We start from the raw sequence: 17,865 nt of genomic DNA, 5'->3' as shown, positions 1-17,865 counted from the left end.
TGTTGAAATGCTTTGGTCACATGGAGAGAATGAATAAGGAAAGATTGACCAAGAGGATATATGTGTCAGAGGTGGAGGGAACGAGGAGAAGTGGGAGACCAAATTGGAGGTGGAAAGATGGAGTGAAAAAGATTTTGAGTGATCGGGGCCTGAACATGCAGGAGGGTGAAAGGCGTGCAAGGAATAGAGTGAATTGGAACGATGTGGTATACCGGGGTTGATGTGCTGTCAATGGATTGAACCAGGGCATGTGAGGTGTCTGGGGTAAACCATGGAAAGTTCTGTAGGGCCTGGATGTGGAAAGGGAGCTGTGGTTTCGGTGCATTATTACATGACAGCTAGAGACTGTGTGAACGAATGTGGCCTTTCTTGTCTTTTCCTAGCACTACCTCACGCACATGAGGGGGGAGGGGGTTGGTGTTTCATGTGTGACGGGGTGGTGATGGGAATGAATAAGGGCAGACAGTATGTATTATGTTTTTTTTTTTTTTTTTTTTTTTTTTTTTATACTTTGTCACTGTCTCCCGCATTTGCGAGGTGGCGCAAGGAAACAGACGAAAGAAATGGCCCAACCCCCCCCCCCCCATACACATGTACATACACACGTCCACACACGCAAATATACATACCTACACAGCTTTCCGTGGTTTACCCCAGACGCTTCACATGCCTTGATTCAATCCACTGACAGCACGTCAACCCCTGTATACCACATCGCTCCAATTCACTTTATTCCTTGCCCTCCTTTCACCCTCCTGCATGTTCAGGCCCCGATCACACAAAATCTTTTTCACTCCATCTTTCCACCTCCAATTTGGTCTCCCTCTTCTCCTCGTTCCCTCCACCTCCGACACGTATATCCTCTTGGTCAATCTTTCCTCACTCATTCTCTCCATGTGCCCAAACCATTTCAAAACACCCTCTTCTGCTCTCTCAACCACGCTCTTTTTATTTCCACACATCTCTCTTACCCTTACGTTACTTACTCGATCAAACCACCTCACACCACACATTGTCCTCAAACATCTCATTTCCAGCACATCCATCCTCCTGCGCACAACTCTATCCATAGCCCACACCTCGCAACCATACAGCATTGTTGGAACCACTATTCCTTCAAACATACCCATTTTTGCTTTCCGAGATAATGTTCTCGACTTCCACACATTTTTCAAGGCTCCCAAAATTTTCGCCCCCTCCCCCACCCTATGATCCACTTCCGCTTCCATGGTTCCATCCGCTGACAGATCCACTCCCAGATATCTAAAACACTTCACTTCCTCCAGTTTTTCTCCATTCAAACTCACCTCCCAATTGACTTGACCCTCAACCCTACTGTACCTAATAACCTTGCTCCTATTCACATTTACTCTTAACTTTCTTCTTCCACACACTTTACCAAACTCAGTCACCAGCTTCTGCAGTTTCTCACATGAATCAGCCACCAGCGCTGTATCATCAGCGAACAACAACTGACTCACTTCCCAAGCTCTCTGATCCACAACAGACTTCATTCTTGCCCCTCTTTCCAAAACTCTTGCATTCACCTCCCTATCAATCCCATCCATAAACAAATTAAACAACCATGGAGACATCACACACCCCTGCCGCAAACCTTCATTCACTGAGAACCAATCACTTTCCTCTCTTCCTACACGTACACATGCCTTACATCCTCGATAAAAACTTTTCACTGCTTCTAACAACTTGCCTCCCACACCATATATTCTTAATACCTTCCACAAAGCATCTCTATCAACTTTATCATATGCCTTCTCCAGATGGAGGGAGCAAGGAGAAGAGGGAGACCAAATTGGAGGTGGAAAGATGGAGTGAAAGAGATTTTGTGTGATCGGGGCCTGAACATGCAGGAGGGTGAAAGGAGGGCAAGGAATAGAGTGAATTGGAGCGATGTGGTATACCGGGGTGTGTGTGTGTGTATGTGTATGTATATGTACATGTAATGTACATGCATGTGTGTGTGTATGTGTATATATATTATTATTTATTTATTTTAATCATTTATTTATTTTGCTTTGTTGCTGTCTCCTACATTAGCGAGATACCGCAAGGAAACACGAAAGAATGGCCCAACCCACCCACATACACATGTATATACCTGCACGTTCACACACACAAATATACATACCTATACATCTCAATGTATATATATATACAGATATATACATATATACACATGTACATAATACATACATTTATGGATCTGGAGAAGGCATATGATAGAGTTGATAGAGATGCTCTGTGGAAGGTATTAAGAATATATGGTGTGGGAGGCAAGTTGTTAGAAGCAGTGAAAAGTTTTTATCGAGGATGTAAGGCATGTGTACGTGTAGGAAGAGAGGAAAGTGATTGGTTCTCAGTGAATGAAGGTTTGCGGCAGGGGTGTGTGATGTCTCCATGGTTGTTTAATTTGTTTATGGATGGGATTGATAGGGAGGTGAATGCAAGAGTTTTGGAAAGAGGGGCAAGAATGAAGTCTGTTGTGGATCAGAGAGCTTGGGAAGTGAGTCAGTTGTTGTTCGCTGATGATACAGCGCTGGTGGCTGATTCATGTGAGAAACTGCAGAAGCTGGTGACTGAGTTTGGTAAAGTGTGTGAAAGAAGAAAGTTAAGAGTAAATGTGAATAAGAGCAAGGTTATTAGGTACAGAAGGGTTGAGGGTCAAGTCAATTGGGAGGTAAGTTTGAATGGAGAAAAACTGGAGGAAGTGAAGTGTTTTAGATATCTGGGAGTGGATCTGGCAGCGGATGGAACCATGGAAGCGGAAATGAATCATAGGGTGGGAGAGGGGGCGAAAATCCTGGGAGCCTTGAAGAATGTGTAGAAGTCGAGAACATTATCTCGGAAAGCAAAAATGGGTATGTTTGAAGGAATAGTGGTTCCAACAATGTTGTATGGTTGCGAGGCGTGGGCTATGGATAGAGTTGTGCCCAGGAGGGTGGATGTGCTGGAAATGAGATGTTTGAGGACAATGTGTGGTGTGAGGTGGTTTGATTGAGTAAGTAATGTAAGGGTAAGAGAGATGTGTGGAAATAAAAAGAGCGTGGTTGAGAGAGCAGAAGAGGGTGTTTTGAAATGGTTCGGGCACATGGAGAGAATGAGTGAGGAAAGATTGACCAAGAGGATATATGTGTCGGAGGTGGAGGGAACGAGGAGAAGTGGGAGACCAAATTGGAGGTGGAAAGATGGAGTGAAAAAGATTTTGTGTGATCGGGGCCTGAACATGCAGGAGGGTGAAAGGCGGGCAAGGAATAGAGTGAATTGGATCGATGTGGTATACCGGGGTTGATGTGCTGTCAGTGGATTGAATCAGGGCATGTGAAGCGTCTGGGGTAAACCATGGAAAGTTGTGTGGGGCCTGGATGTGGAAAGGGAGCTGTGGTTTCGGGCATTATTGCGTGACAGCTGGAGACTGAGTGTGAACGAATTAGGCCTTTGTTGTCTTTTCCTAGTGCTACCTCGCACACATGAGGGGGGAGAGGGATGGTATTCCATGTGTGGCGAGGTGGTGATGGGAATGAATAGGGGCAGGCAGTGTGAATTGTGTGCATGGGTATATATGTATGTGTCTGTGTGTGTATATATATGTATACATTGAGATGTATAGGAGATATATTTGCGTGTGTGGGCGTGTGTGTGTGTACATTGTGTATGGGGGTGGGTTGTGCCATTTCTTTCGTCTGTTTCCTTGCGCTACCTCGCAAACACGGGAGACAGCGACAAAGCAAAATAAATAAAATATATATATATATATATATATATATATATATATATATATATTTTTTTTTTTTTTTTTTTTTTATACTTTGTCGCTGTCTCCCGCGTTTGCGAGGTAGCGCAAGGAAACAGACGAAAGAAATGGCCCAACCCCCCCCCCCCATACACATGTACATACACACATCCACACACGCAAATATACATACCTACACAGCTTTCCATGGTTTACCCCAGACGCTTCACATGCCTTGATTCAATCCACTGACAGCACGTCAACCCCTGTATACCACATCGCTCCAATTCACTCTATTCCTTGCCCTCCTTTCACCCTCCTGCATGTTCAGGCCCCGATCACACAAAATCTTTTTCACTCCATCTTTCCACCTCCAATTTGGTCTCCCTCTTCTCCTCGTTCCCTCCACCTCCGACACATATATCCTCTTGGTCAATCTTTCCTCACTCATTCTCTCCATGTGCCCAAACCATTTCAAAACACCCTCTTCTGCTCTCTCAACCACGCTCTTTTTATTTCCACACATCTCTCTTACCCTTACGTAACTTACTCGATCAAACCACCTCACACCACACATTGTCCTCAAACATCTCATTTCCAGCACATCCATCCTCCTGCGCACAACTCTATCCATAGCCCACGCCTCGCAACCATACAGCATTGTTGGAACCACTATTCCTTCAAACATACCCATTTTTGCTTTCCGAGATAATGTTCTCGACTTACACACATTTTTCAAGGCTCCCAAAATTTTCGCCCCCTCCCCCACCCTATGATCCACTTCCGCTTCCATGGTTCCATCCGCTGACAGATCCACTCCCAGATATCTAAAACACTTCACTTCCTCCAGTTTTTCTCCATTCAAACTCACCTCCCAATTGACTTGACCCTCAACCCTACTGTACCTAATAACCTTGCTCTTATTCACATTTACTCTTAACTTTCTTCTTCCACACACTTTACCAAACTCAGTCACCAGCTTCTGCAGTTTCTCACATGAATCAGCCACCAGCGCTGTATCATCAGCGAACAACAACTGACTCACTTCCCAAGCTCTCTCATCCCCAACAGACTTCATACTTGCCCCTCTTTCCAGGACTCTTGCATTTACCTCCCTAACAACCCCATCCATAAACAAATTAAACAACCATGGAGACATCACACACCCCTGCCGCAAACCTACATTCACTGAGAACCAATCACTTTCCTCTCTTCCTACACGTACACATGCCTTACATCCTCGATAAAAACTTTTCACTGCTTCTAACAACTTGCCTCCCACACCATATATTCTTAATACCTTCCACAGAGCATCTCTATATATCTATATATATATATATATATATATATATATATATATATATATATATATATATATATATATATATATATTTTTTTATTATTTTGCTTTGTCGCTGTCTCCCGCGTTTGCGAGGTAGCGCAAGGAAACAGACGAAGGAAATGGCCCAACCCACCCCCATACACATGTATATACATACACGTCTACACACGCAAATATACATACCTATACATCTCAATGTACACATATATATACACACACAGACACATACATATATACCCATGCACACAATTCACACTGTCTGCCTTTATTCATTCCCATCGCCACCTCGCCACACATGGAATACCATCCCCCTCCCCCTCATGTGTGCGAGGTAGCGCTAGGAAAAGACAACAAAGGCCCCATTCGTTCACACTCAGTCTCTAGCTGTCATGCAATAATGCCCGAAACCACAGCTCCCTTTCCACATCCAGGCCCCACACAACTTTCCATGGTTTACCCCAGACGCTTCACATGCCCTGATTCAATCCACTGACAGCACGTCAACCCCGGTATACCACATCAATCCAATTCACTCTATTCCTTGCACGCCTTTCACCTTCCTGCATGTTCAGGCCTCAATCACTCAAAATCTTTTTCACTCCATCTTTCCACCTCCAATTTGGTCTCCCACTTCTCGGTCGCTCCACCTCCGACACATATATCCTCTTGGTCAATCTTTCCTCACTCATGCTCTCCATGTGACCAAACCATTTCAAAACACCCTCTTCTGCTCTCTCAACCACACTCTTTTTATTTCCACACATCTCTCTTACCCTCACATTACTTACTCGATCAAACCACCTCACACCACACATTGTCCTCAAACATCTCATTTCCAGCACATCCACCCTCCTGCGCACAACTCTATCCATAGCCCATGCCTCGCAACCATACAACATTGTTGGAACCACTATTCCTTCAAACATACCCATTTTTGCTTTCCGAGATAATGTTCTCGACTTCCACACATTCTTCAAGTCTCCCAGGATTTTCACCCCCTCCCCCACCCTATGATTCACTTCCGCTTCCATGGTTCCATCCGCTGCCAGATCCACTCCCAGATATCTAAAACACTTTACTTCCTCCAGTTTTTCTCCATTCAAACTTACCTCCCAATTGACTTGACCCTCAACCCTACTGTACCTAATAACCTTGCTCTTATTCACATTTACTCTTAACTTTCTTCTTTCACACACTTTACCAAACTCAGTCACCAGCTTCTGCAGTTTCTCACATGAATCAGCCACCAGCGCTGTATCATCAGTGAACAACAACTGACTCACTTCCCAAGCTCTCTCATCCACAACAGACTGCATACTTGCCCCTCTTTCCAAAACTCTTGCATTCACCTACCTAACAACCCCATCCATACAGAAATTAAACAAGCATGGAGACATCACACACCCCTGCCACAAACCTACATTCACTGAGAACCAATCACTTTCCTCTCTTCATACACGTACACATGCCTTACATCCTCGATAAAAACTTTTCACTGCTTCTAACAACTTGTCTCCCACACCATATATTCTTCATACCTTCCACAGAGTATCTCTATCAACTCTATCATATGCCTTCTCTAGATCCATAAATGCTACATACAAATCCATTTGCTTTTCTAAGTATTTCTCACATACATTCTTCAAAGCAAACACCTGATCCTTACATCCTCTACCACTTCTGAAACCACACTGCTCTTCCCCAATCTGATGCTCTGTACATGCCTTCACCCTCTCAATCAATACCCTCCCATATAATTTACCAGGAATACTCAACAAACTTATACCTCTGTAATTTGAGCACTCACTCTTATCCCCTTTGCCTTTGTACAATGGCACTATGCACGCATTCTGCCAATCCTCAGGCACCTCACCATGAGTCATACATACATTAAATAACCTTACCAACCAGTCAACAATACAGTCACCCCCTTTTTTAATAGATTCCACTGCAATACCATCCAAACCTGCTGCCTTGCCGGCTTTCATCTTCCTCAAAGTTTTTACTACCTCTTCTCTGTTTACCAAATCATTTTCCCTAACCCTCTCACTTATATATATATATATATATATATATATATATATATATATATATATATATATACACACATGCATATTCATACTTGCTCGCCTTCATCCATTCCCGGTGCCACCCCACCCCACAGGAAACAGCACCACTTTCCCCCTACATCAGTGAGGCAGTGCGAGGAAACAGACAAAGAAAGGTCACATCCATGCCCATCCACACATAATCTGTCACATGTAATGCACCAAAACCACAGCCCTCTATCTAAATCTAGGCTCCAGAGACCTTTCCATCGTTTACCCCAGACATTTCACAAACCCTGGTTCAGTCCACTGACAGCACATTGACTCCAGTATACCACATCGTTCCAATTTACTCTATTCCATGCACACCTTTCACCTTCCTGCATGTTTAGGCCACTTCCGCTTCCATTCGCTGTGATGTTTACTCCCAGATATCTAAACCACTTTACTTCCTCCAATTTTTCTCCATTCAATCTTACATCCCAACTAACTTGTCCCTTAACCCTGCTGAACCTAATAATAATGCTTTTATTCATATTTACTCTCACCTTTCTCCTTTCAGACACTTTTCCAAAACTCTGCAGGTTCTCACTTGAATCAGCAACAAGTGCTATATCATCGACAAACAACAACTGATTCACCTCCTGGGCCCTCTCATCCCTAACAGACTGCATACTCACTCCTCTCTCCAAGACTCCTGCATTTACCTCCCTCATCATCCCATCCATAAACAAATTAAACAGCCATGTGATATCACAAACCCCCCCTGCCACAGAGCGACCTTCGCTGGGAACCAGTCACTATCCTCTGTTCCCACTCGCACACATGTCTTACACCCTTAATAAAAACCTCTCTGCTTCTAGCAGCTTACCTCCCACACCATATATTCTTTCAAAAAGCATCTGTATCATACCAGTCATATGCTTTCTCCAGATCCATAAATGCCACATTCTTCAAAACAAACACCTGATCCACATATCCTATACCACTTCGGAAACCACACTACTCCTCCCCAAGCTGATGCTCTGCACATACCTTTACCCTCTCAATCAATACCCTTGCATACAATTTATCAGGTATACTCAACAGATTTATACCTTATAGCACTATACATGCATTCTGCCAATCCTCAGGCACTTCACCATGATCGATACATATACAGAATATCTTTACCAACCAATTAACATCACAGTCAACCCCTTCCTTAATCAATTCAACTGCAATACCATCCACTCCTGCCACCTTGCTGCATTTCACTTTGCACAAGGCTTTCACCACCTCTTCTATCTTTACCAAACTACTCTCCATGACTCTCTCACTTCTCATACCATCCCAACCAAAACACCCTGTATCTGCCACTCTATCACCAAACATTTAACAGTCCTTCAAAATGCTCTCTCCATCTTCTCACTCCAACACTACCTATTATCGCTTCCCCTTTTGTCCCCTTCACTGATGTTCCCATTTGTTCTTTTGTCTTTTGCACATTATTTACCTCCTTCCAAAATATCTTTTTATTCTCCCTAAATTTCAATGATACTTTCTCACCCCAACTCTCATTTGCCCTTTTGAACTTGTGCACCTTCCTCTTGATTCCTGGCACTTTCTCTTATACATCTCCCCAATCATCTGCACTCCTTCCCTGCAAGTACCACCCAAATGTCTCTTCTCACTAGCAACTTTACTTTCTGACCCCACTACTTGCTACCCTTTCTAATCTACCCACCTCCAACCTTTCACATGCCACATGCTTCTCTTACACATGCCATCACTGCTCCCTTAAATACCTCTCATTCCTCACCCACTGCCCTCACTTCATTTGCTTTCACCTTTTGCCATTCTATACTCAATAGCTGTAGGTATTTCTTCACACAAGTATCTTTTCCAAGCTCACTTACTCTCACAACACTTCTCCCCTACATTCTCTCCTCTTTTTCAAAAACCTCTACAAATCTTCACCCTCGCCTCCCCAAGATGGTGATCAGACATCCCACCAGCTGCCCCTCTTGGCCCAATTACATCCAAAAGTGTCTCTTTTACATGCTTATCAATTATCATGTAATCTAAAAATGTCCGCCGATCATCTCACTTACTCAAAATTTAGGTGTATAGAGCCATCATTTATCAAAAATTTATCTTCAGGCTTGTTATGATGTACGAGAATCCAGTGCTTTCTGGGGTAAAATGTCAGTGATGGATCAGCTCCGTCAAGAACAAGGCAAGAGAGGCGAAGAACCTGCTTGGCTGTCAACACATCCTTCACATAATGAAAGACAAGATATGCTAAATTCACTGATGTCTGAAGCTCTTACACTTAGAGATTCCTGTCAGGTAAGTCATGATGACACTTGTCCCTGTTTAGGTGTATATTTATATAAGATTATGACTGTCATTATCCCTGGGAAAATGGAAAAAGAATACTGCCCACATATCCTCTGTGTGTCGTATAAGGCAACTAAGAGGGATAGGAGCGGGATGATAGAAATTCTCCCGTCCTGTTTTACTTTCCAAAAGAATGAACAAAAGGAAGAAGCCAAGCAAGTTTTTTCCTTCAAGACTCGGTCATTTGTTCTTGACATTACCTCGCTCACACAAGAAATGGCAAACACATATGAAAGAAGAATACTTGTTATTTCCCACTGAGATGGGATTGTGATATAGGCAGGATACTTGGCATGGCCAGTCATGAGCATTCCAAAAGATAATGTCTGTGATTCTTGCATAAGCTACATACACCAGTCCTCTATCTGTATCTTTCTTATTAAAGGTTTCTTAATTGTTTCCCTTTTCTTTGTCTTTCCTTTTTTGACATTCACCTACTACAGTCATATGAGGTACTAAGAGCAACGGTGACAAATCAACAAAAAACTATTCTGAGTTAGAGCATAATGAAGTTTACCTCTCCATAATATAGCAGCTTGGTAACCAACCATAGGATTTTAATGTTTTAGCTCTCATTTTGAAGGGGCTTTTGTCTATTTTTTATGTATATAATATTTTTCTTAACTGGTAAGGTCTAGCATATAAAAATACAAAAATTCAGTCAATGCCATACTACATAACCTGTTATAAAATCAGTAATATTATCAATGATCATTTTTTCCCTGGGGATGGGGAGAAATAATACTCTCAACACATTGCTTGCGTGTCGTAGAAGGCAACTAAAATGGGTGAGAGTGAGGACTGGAAATTCACCCATCTTGTTTTACTTTCCAAAAGAATCCAAAAAAAGGAACTGAGGAGGGGGCTAAGTGAGGATTTTTTTTCCTCCAAGGCTCAATCATCTGTTGTTGATGCTGATGTGGGATATGATATATATAAAAAAAAAATCTTTCTTTTTAATGTCAGTCATTATTCTGAGATTACTTGCTAACCCTTACAAACTGTTGATACAATGTGGTTAGTGAGGATGGACATTAGCCTCCACTAAGTCATCATCTGGGTCTACTTCCTTGGCAGTGGCAGGTGGGTCACCCTGGCACTCCTGGATCTCCTCAAAGTAACTACAATGTGTGACAGGGATGTATTTATTGAAAGCAAAGATAACCCTGCACTTTTCAGTAGAGAGCTCAACATGTTCTAGATACCTGCACATTCAAGTAGAGAGCTCAACATGTTCTAGATACTATTAGGGGAAGGTGATGCATGCTAAGTTGAGGTGCAGAAGCTGAAGGTGCAGCAGTGCCCCTTCTGCTGTCTGATTTGGTAGAGGTCTGCCTGATTACATGCACTCGCAACAATACAGACTTCTTTGCTGGCAGCTGATACGCAAATTCTTGGAATCTTTAAAGTTGACATCAGTCTCCACATGCCTGATGTGGTTTGGGGGAACTGCATCATCAATAAAGTCATGGCACTGCATCTTAACCCTGAAGGGATGTATTCACCTAGCGCAGGTGATTCACTTATTTGTCATTCTGGTGCAGCATCACTCCATGAGCATGGCCATAAGATCAAAAGACATTATCTTTTTGATACGATTCTCATCCTAACTCAGTGACAAATGTTTATTCTCTTACCATCTAACTGGGTAGAGAAGCATGCGGCAGACATTTTGGAGCTTTTCTCTTGACAGCAGGTTATTGCTTGATTCATCATTTTGGCTCTGAGCACCTTATATATCATACATTTTTCCCAAAATAATACTCTTTATACAGCCATCACACCTTAACATGCTAATTTTGATAAGCTGTGTCTTGTTCAAGCATGTATTTCATACTTTTGCCATCCTTTAGGATACTGATTCCCAGTCCCAAATCCTTTCCTGAAAATAAATTCACCTCACCTTGTGTTAGCTTATCTTCCCAAAGCCATGTTTCACCTTCAGAATTCAAGTAGCTTAAGGTTTCCAGCAACCTTCTCTAACCTGCAGATGTTTAATGACAGTTCTCAACGTGCCAGCAGTTTGCTTGGTCTTCATATACTCTCGCAACATCTCCAGCAATCTGAATTTATGTACTCACTCATTACTAAATTATTCATCAGCCACTCCAGTGAAACAGAGAACAGTTTTCCGAATTTACCAGAGCACTTCAAGCAGTCTTTTTCACACATCAATCGTCTCACATCCGTGTGCAATTATCCAGACAGTTATGGTCTTTACATATTTGTTTTATTTGTTGAATGTGTTTGATGATAGAGTGGCAGATATAGGGTGTTTTGGTCGAGGTGGTGTGCAAAGTGAGAGGGTTAGGGAAAATGATTTAGTAAACAGAGAAGAGGTAGTAAAAACTTTGCGGAAGATGAAAGCCGGCAAGGCAGCGGCTTTGGATGGTATTGCAGTGGACTTTATTAAAAAAGGGGGTGACTGTATTGTTGACTGGTTGGTAAGGTTATTTAATGTATGTATGACTCATAGTGAGGTGCCCGAGGGCTGGCGGAATGCTTGCATAGTGCCATTGTACAAAGGCAGAGAGGATAAGAGTGAGTGCTCAAATTACAGAGGTATAAGTTTGTTGAGTATTCCTGGGAAATTATATGGGAGGGTATTGAGAGGGTGAAGGCATGTACAGAGCATCAGATTGGGGAAGAGCAGTGTGGTTTCAGAAGTGGGAGAGGATGTGTGGATCAGGTGTTTGCTTTGAAAAATGTATGTGAGAAATACTTAGAAAAGCAAGTGGATTTGTATGTAGCATTTATGGATCTGGAGAAAGCATATGATGAGTCGATAGAGATGCTCTGTGGAAGGTATTAAGAATATATGGTGTGGGAGGTAAGTTGTTAGAAGCAGTGAAAAGTTTTTATCGAGGATGTAAGGCATGTGTACGTGTTGGAAGAGAGGAAGTGATTGGTTCTCAGTGATTGTTGGTTTGTGGCAAGGGTGCATGAAGTCTCCATGGTTGTTTAATTTGTTTAGGGAGGTTAATTGTTAGGGAGGAGGATGTAAGAGTTTTGGAAAGAGAGGCAAGTATGTAGTCTGTTATGGATGAGAAAGCTTGGGTAGTGAGTCAGTTGTTGTTCGGGGATGATACAGCGCTGGTGGCTGATTCAGGTGAGAAACTGCAGAAGCTGGTGACTGAGTTTGGTAAAGTGTGTGAAAGAAGAAAGCTGAGAGTAAATGTGAATAAGAGCAAGGTTATTAGGTACAGTAGGGTTGAGAGGCAAGTCAATTGGGAGGTAAGTTTGAATGGAAAAAAACTGGAGGAAGTGAAGTGTTTTAGATATCTGGGAGTGGATTTGGCAGCGGATGGAACCATGGAAGTGGAAGTGAATCATAGGGTGGGGGAGGGGGCAAAAGTTCTGGGAGCATTGAAAAATGTGTGGAAGTCGAGAAATGTTATCTTGGAAAGCAAAAATGGGATGTTTGAAGGAAAAGTGGTTCCAACAATGTTATATGGTTGCGAGGCGTGGGCTATAGATAGAGTTGTGTGGAGGAGGGTGGATGTGCTGGAAATGAGATGTTTGAGGACAATATGTGGTGTGAGGTGGTTTGATCGAGTAAGTAATGGAAAGGTGAGAGAGATGTGTGGTAATTAAAAGAGTGTGGCTGAGAGAGCAGAAGAGGGTGTTTTGAAATGGTTTGGTCCCATGGAGAGAATGAGCGAGGAAAGATTGATAAAGAGGGTATATGTGTCAGAGGTGGAGGGAACGAGAAGTGGGAGACCAAATTGAAGGTGGAAAGATGGAGTGAAGAAGATTTTGAGTGATTGGGGCCTGAACATGCAGGAGGGTGAAAGGCGTGCAAGGAATAGAGTGAATTGGAACGATATGGTATACCGGGGTCGACGTGCTGTCAATGGATTGAATCAGGGCATGTGAAGTGTCTGGGGTAAACCATGGAAAGTTTTGTGGGGCCTGGATGTGTGGAAAGGGAGCTGTGGTTTTGGTGCATTATACATGACAGCTGGAGACAGTGTGAATGAATGTGGCCTTTGTTGTCTTTTCCTAGCGCTACCTCGTGCACATGGAGGGGGAGGGGGTTGTCATTTCATGTGTGGCGGGGTGGCGACGGGAATGAATAAGGGCAGACAGTATGAATTATGTATATGTGTATATATGTATATGTCTGTGTGTATATATATGTATATGTTGAGATGTATAGGTATTTATATTTGCTGTGTGTGGACATGTATGTATATACATGTGTATGTGGGTGGGTTAGGCCATTCTTTTGTCTGTTTCCTTGTGCTACATCGCTAACACAGGAGACGGCGACAAAGTATAATGAATAAATAAATATATTTGTTTTCACTTCATTCACATACATTTGTTTCATAAGTGTCCTTAGCCTTTCTTTGAAACCTACCATGCTATGCTTGACATTTACACCCAGAAACATTTAGTCTTGCCTGTCCACAGCTCAGATCCTTTTCACCATTTTTGCTGATCTATCCAGCTATCATTTCTCTTTAATTCTGTTCCAGATACAGAGGGTAAATTAGATATGTGCATCATTTCATTTTATCCATAATATTAAAATATAAATGTAGTTTCCAAATATCTACAGCATTTCTGTAGATATTCAATTTAGATAATGCTAGTTTCATACAAATATACATTCACATTAGCACCTGCATGCAAAATACCTCAAGCCTTCAAAAGTCTGCCTCTTTTCCTTATACCCTACACTGTACAAGTATAGATCATCACAGATCTAGCTTCCTCATGCCTTCAACCGTATTACTATAGGTCATCACTAACCCAGCATTTGCCTTTTTTCCAATATAGCAATTCTAATCCTAAGCTTTCACTCACATCTCTCTTAAAATTTCATCATACCATATTCCTTTTCATCTTTGTTCTTTATTCTCTGTTTTGAATTTCAGCTATACACTACTACTGTACTTGTTAGTCTCTATTTTTTCATATTTGGAGCAAGGAAAACTTTAGTTATATTATCAATAAATTAAAAATGGGACACCCATTTATTCATACAAAATTTTTATATTCCCTCCACATGCATTCTTTAGTTAACACTTCCTGATATCGTATGAAGAATATTTTTTATGGTTTTCTTTCATACTTATTCACTATTTCCCACATTAGTAAGTAGCCCCAGGAACAGATGAAGAAAAGGCCTGAAAAAAAAATAATACTCACTTCCATTCTCTAACTGTAATGTGTAATGCACTGATCCTTCAAGCAGGCTCCACAATGTAGTTTCCTCCAGCTGCTTCATTTGCCCAGGTTCAGTCTATTGACAGCACATCACTCCTGTTTACTCTATCTTATGCATGCCTTTCACTCTCCTACATGTTCAGGACCTGAGCACTCAAAATTTTATTCGTTCCATCCTTCCTTCTTGAATTCAGTCTTTCCCCTTCTCCTTGTCCCTTCCACCTCTAACACACATATCCTCTTTGTCAACCTTTCGTCACCAATTCTCTCCGTATGTCCAAACCATTTCAGCACCCCCTTTTTTTTAGCTCACATTTGGCTGAATCAGAGAAAGAGGTGGACTGGAGAAGAATAGTGAAAGTACATGCGAGATATTTTTTAAGTCAGGCATTTCCAGTCCGAAATCAGTTTCAATGTTGAAAAATTAGATTTTGCAACTGAGTTCCAGTCTTTGGGAGGAGTGATGATTGGAGAAGGTAGTGGGGAAGTTTAGAGTCATACACGGGAGGAAATTAGGTATGTGCTAAAAGAAGTGGTGAACAGTTAGATTTTAAGTGAAAAGTAAGTACACACATTAGGTAGAAGTAGTCGGTAGGAGCATTAGGTATGAACCTCTGCAAACACTGCACAATAGCTGCCTCATGCTAGTGGCCTGTTAATGGTGAGGCATTAAAGGCTAAGAGGTAGCACTATAGTTCATTAGTTATGGAGACCTTAAGGGTGTTCCAGGAGGGAACAGGCATCAGAGATATAGATAGATAAGTGAAAAGTATACTTGTCTTATTTCTAATGTATGGAAGAGCCGTCTTTGATTCTTGGTTAAACTGAATAAAAGATTAATACTGTTGGAAATAGATGAACAAAAGAAGAAGTGAAGATATGAGAAGGGTATGTGGTGTAAAATTGGAAAGATGCTTAAGCTGGTCAGAGAGCTATAAGATGTTATAGGGCTGGTAATTCTCCCCTCCAGTTTTACTTTTCCAAAATAAGGAACTCAGAAGGGGACCAAGAGAGGATATTTTCCTCAAAGGCTCAGTCGTCTGTTCTTTGTGCTATCTTGCTAACGTGGGAAGTGGCAAATACGCACAAAAAAAAATTAATGTTACAAGAAAAGGTAGGCTACAGGAAAGATTAAAAGATGTAGTGAGTGACATATGTAAGGCTACATTTGTTTTGGACGAGGATGCCAGAGGAATAATTTATGACTATGTGCAGTAGAGTTGTTTTGTGTATGAAGATGGTGTGATTGGATATGATGGTTTTTACCTGACAAATCAGTTAAGTGTGCAAAGTGTAAAACTATCAAAAGTGTTCTTGTTAATGTGTAAACCCATGTTCAGCACACTAGACTTAACATACTTCCTGCCAAAGGAGTCCTCTTGATGAGACTCTTACAGTGCTCAGGAATCCAGCCATGTACACTGGGCAGCACTGTACGACATGAAATGTAGTGATATTGTGCGTGTGTTTATGTGTGGAGATTGCAGGGCAAGTGTATACTAAGTGTTCATTGCATTTGTTTTGGTAGTTGTATTATGTATGTGAAAGCATCTCTAGGTGTGACGAAATGGTGTTTGTAGTGTTTTAGGGATGGGTGATGTCCAAAACGTAAGACAGGAAAGTGTGACGTGTTTATTTGGGGAGTGTGGCTTCTGGTGGCTCTATGTCCCGTGGAGTGGAGTTTAAGACTGAGTTGATGGGACAATTTTGTGCTTCGCATGTAATTTCATTGTAAATATTTTGATACTACTATATTTGTTGGGGGTGGTGATGGTTATCTGTGTGTAGAAGTTCCTGAAGTGTGAGGCATGGGTTAACTTTTTATTTGTTTTCGGGTTGGTGTTTAGTTATGGAATGTTGTGGGTATGAGGTCTAATGCTGTTGCATAGAACAGAGAGCCAAGCATGTTGAAGTGGGATTCTGTTGAGAGGATCTTCATTTAATATTTTATATGTTGCATGTTTGTGGATGCTAAGCAACCTAAGGTTGTTCTGAGTGGTTTGCTGCTTTGTTTTACTTGCTGTTGAGGGGGTAGAAGACCAGGAAGGTGAGATATAATTTAAAGTGAAGTGGATGAATTGTTTCTAAAGGATGTAAAGGGTTTTGTTTTCTTGTCCAAATCTGGAGCCAGTGATTGTTCTGAAGGCATTAAGTTTGTATTTTGCTTTTGTGTCATTTACGAGGCGGGGAGTTTATGTCGTGTGTGCCTAGAATAGTTAGCATTTCATTTGGGAGGGATAGTGGTCCATTCAAGGTGGCTGTAAGATATGAATTGGATATGTAAGAGTTAAGTTTGAAGCTGTATGCACTGAATCTTCCATTATGTAAAAGGGAATTTACGACAAAGAGCAGAATGTAGATACATGAAAACAGAATTTTGTAGATTATTTGCTATGAATTTGCAAATGTCTATTACTTATTTTGATAGTATTCATTTGGTCAAGATTTCATTTGCCTATTGTTTGTTCAGTTTTTTTCCTCTAGTAATTTCTTGAGTAGTTTTTGTTGTTAAGTAAAAAACATGAGTTATTATATCCTGTCCATTGTATTTCACATTTTGATTATTTTCTTTCCCTCTTTCAAGTGTCCTAGGCTGAAGCAAAGGGATCCAAGACACTCCATATGGATGCTTCAAAAGGGTTTAACACAGTCCTCAATAAAGGAAATAAAACATGAAGAATCACAAGGTACAAGTAATAATATGATAAGCACAGATTTTAAAATTCCTGTACTGAGTACAGAAACTGCTACAAGATAGCAATATACATGCATATTTAGGAAATTCTATTCATTGTGCCTCAATAAAACCATCATGCATATCTTTTAACAAACAATAAATTTGGCCAGAATACCCACTACAGTTTTTTATTTAGTCAGAAAGTGCATATCTTTTTACAAACAATAAATTTGGCCAGAATACCAACTATGGTTTTTTACTTAGTCAGAAATGGTGAAGAGCTTGGAGAGTTGTGTGCTGAAAGAAGACTGGTCATGGGGAATATCTTGTTTAAAAAGAGAGATATTCACATGTTTTTGAGCTGGAGAGATGGTCAACTAGCATTGTTAAATTATGTACTAATTGATAGGCATGTAAAAGGTAGATTTTTGGATATAAATGTGCTGAGAAGTGAAGCTGGTGGGATGTCTGATCACTATCTTGTGGAGGC

At 41.4% G+C, this 17,865-nt stretch overlaps 1 protein-coding gene across 3 annotated transcripts in view; it reads left to right on the top strand.

Annotated features, from left to right (window-relative positions):
• The window catches only part of LOC139753857 (metalloendopeptidase OMA1, mitochondrial-like), a 103,070-nt gene extending 85,449 nt beyond the window's left edge, over positions 1–17,621 (top strand). For all 3 annotated transcript variants that reach the window (XM_071670798.1, XM_071670799.1, XM_071670800.1), the window contains exons 8-9: positions 9,284–9,472; positions 17,283–17,621. In XM_071670798.1, the coding sequence (XP_071526899.1) occupies positions 9,284–9,472; positions 17,283–17,456 (363 nt within the window). In that variant the 3' untranslated portion in view covers positions 17,457–17,621. The remainder of the gene's footprint in view (positions 1–9,283; positions 9,473–17,282) is intronic.
• The last annotated feature ends 244 nt before the right edge of the window (positions 17,622–17,865 follow it).

This window comes from Panulirus ornatus, chromosome 15, assembly GCF_036320965.1.
Source record: "Panulirus ornatus isolate Po-2019 chromosome 15, ASM3632096v1, whole genome shotgun sequence".
NCBI lineage: Eukaryota > Metazoa > Arthropoda > Malacostraca > Decapoda > Palinuridae > Panulirus > Panulirus ornatus.
Note: the sequence above shows the minus strand (reverse complement) of the source record. Positions and strands in the feature narration are given on the sequence as shown.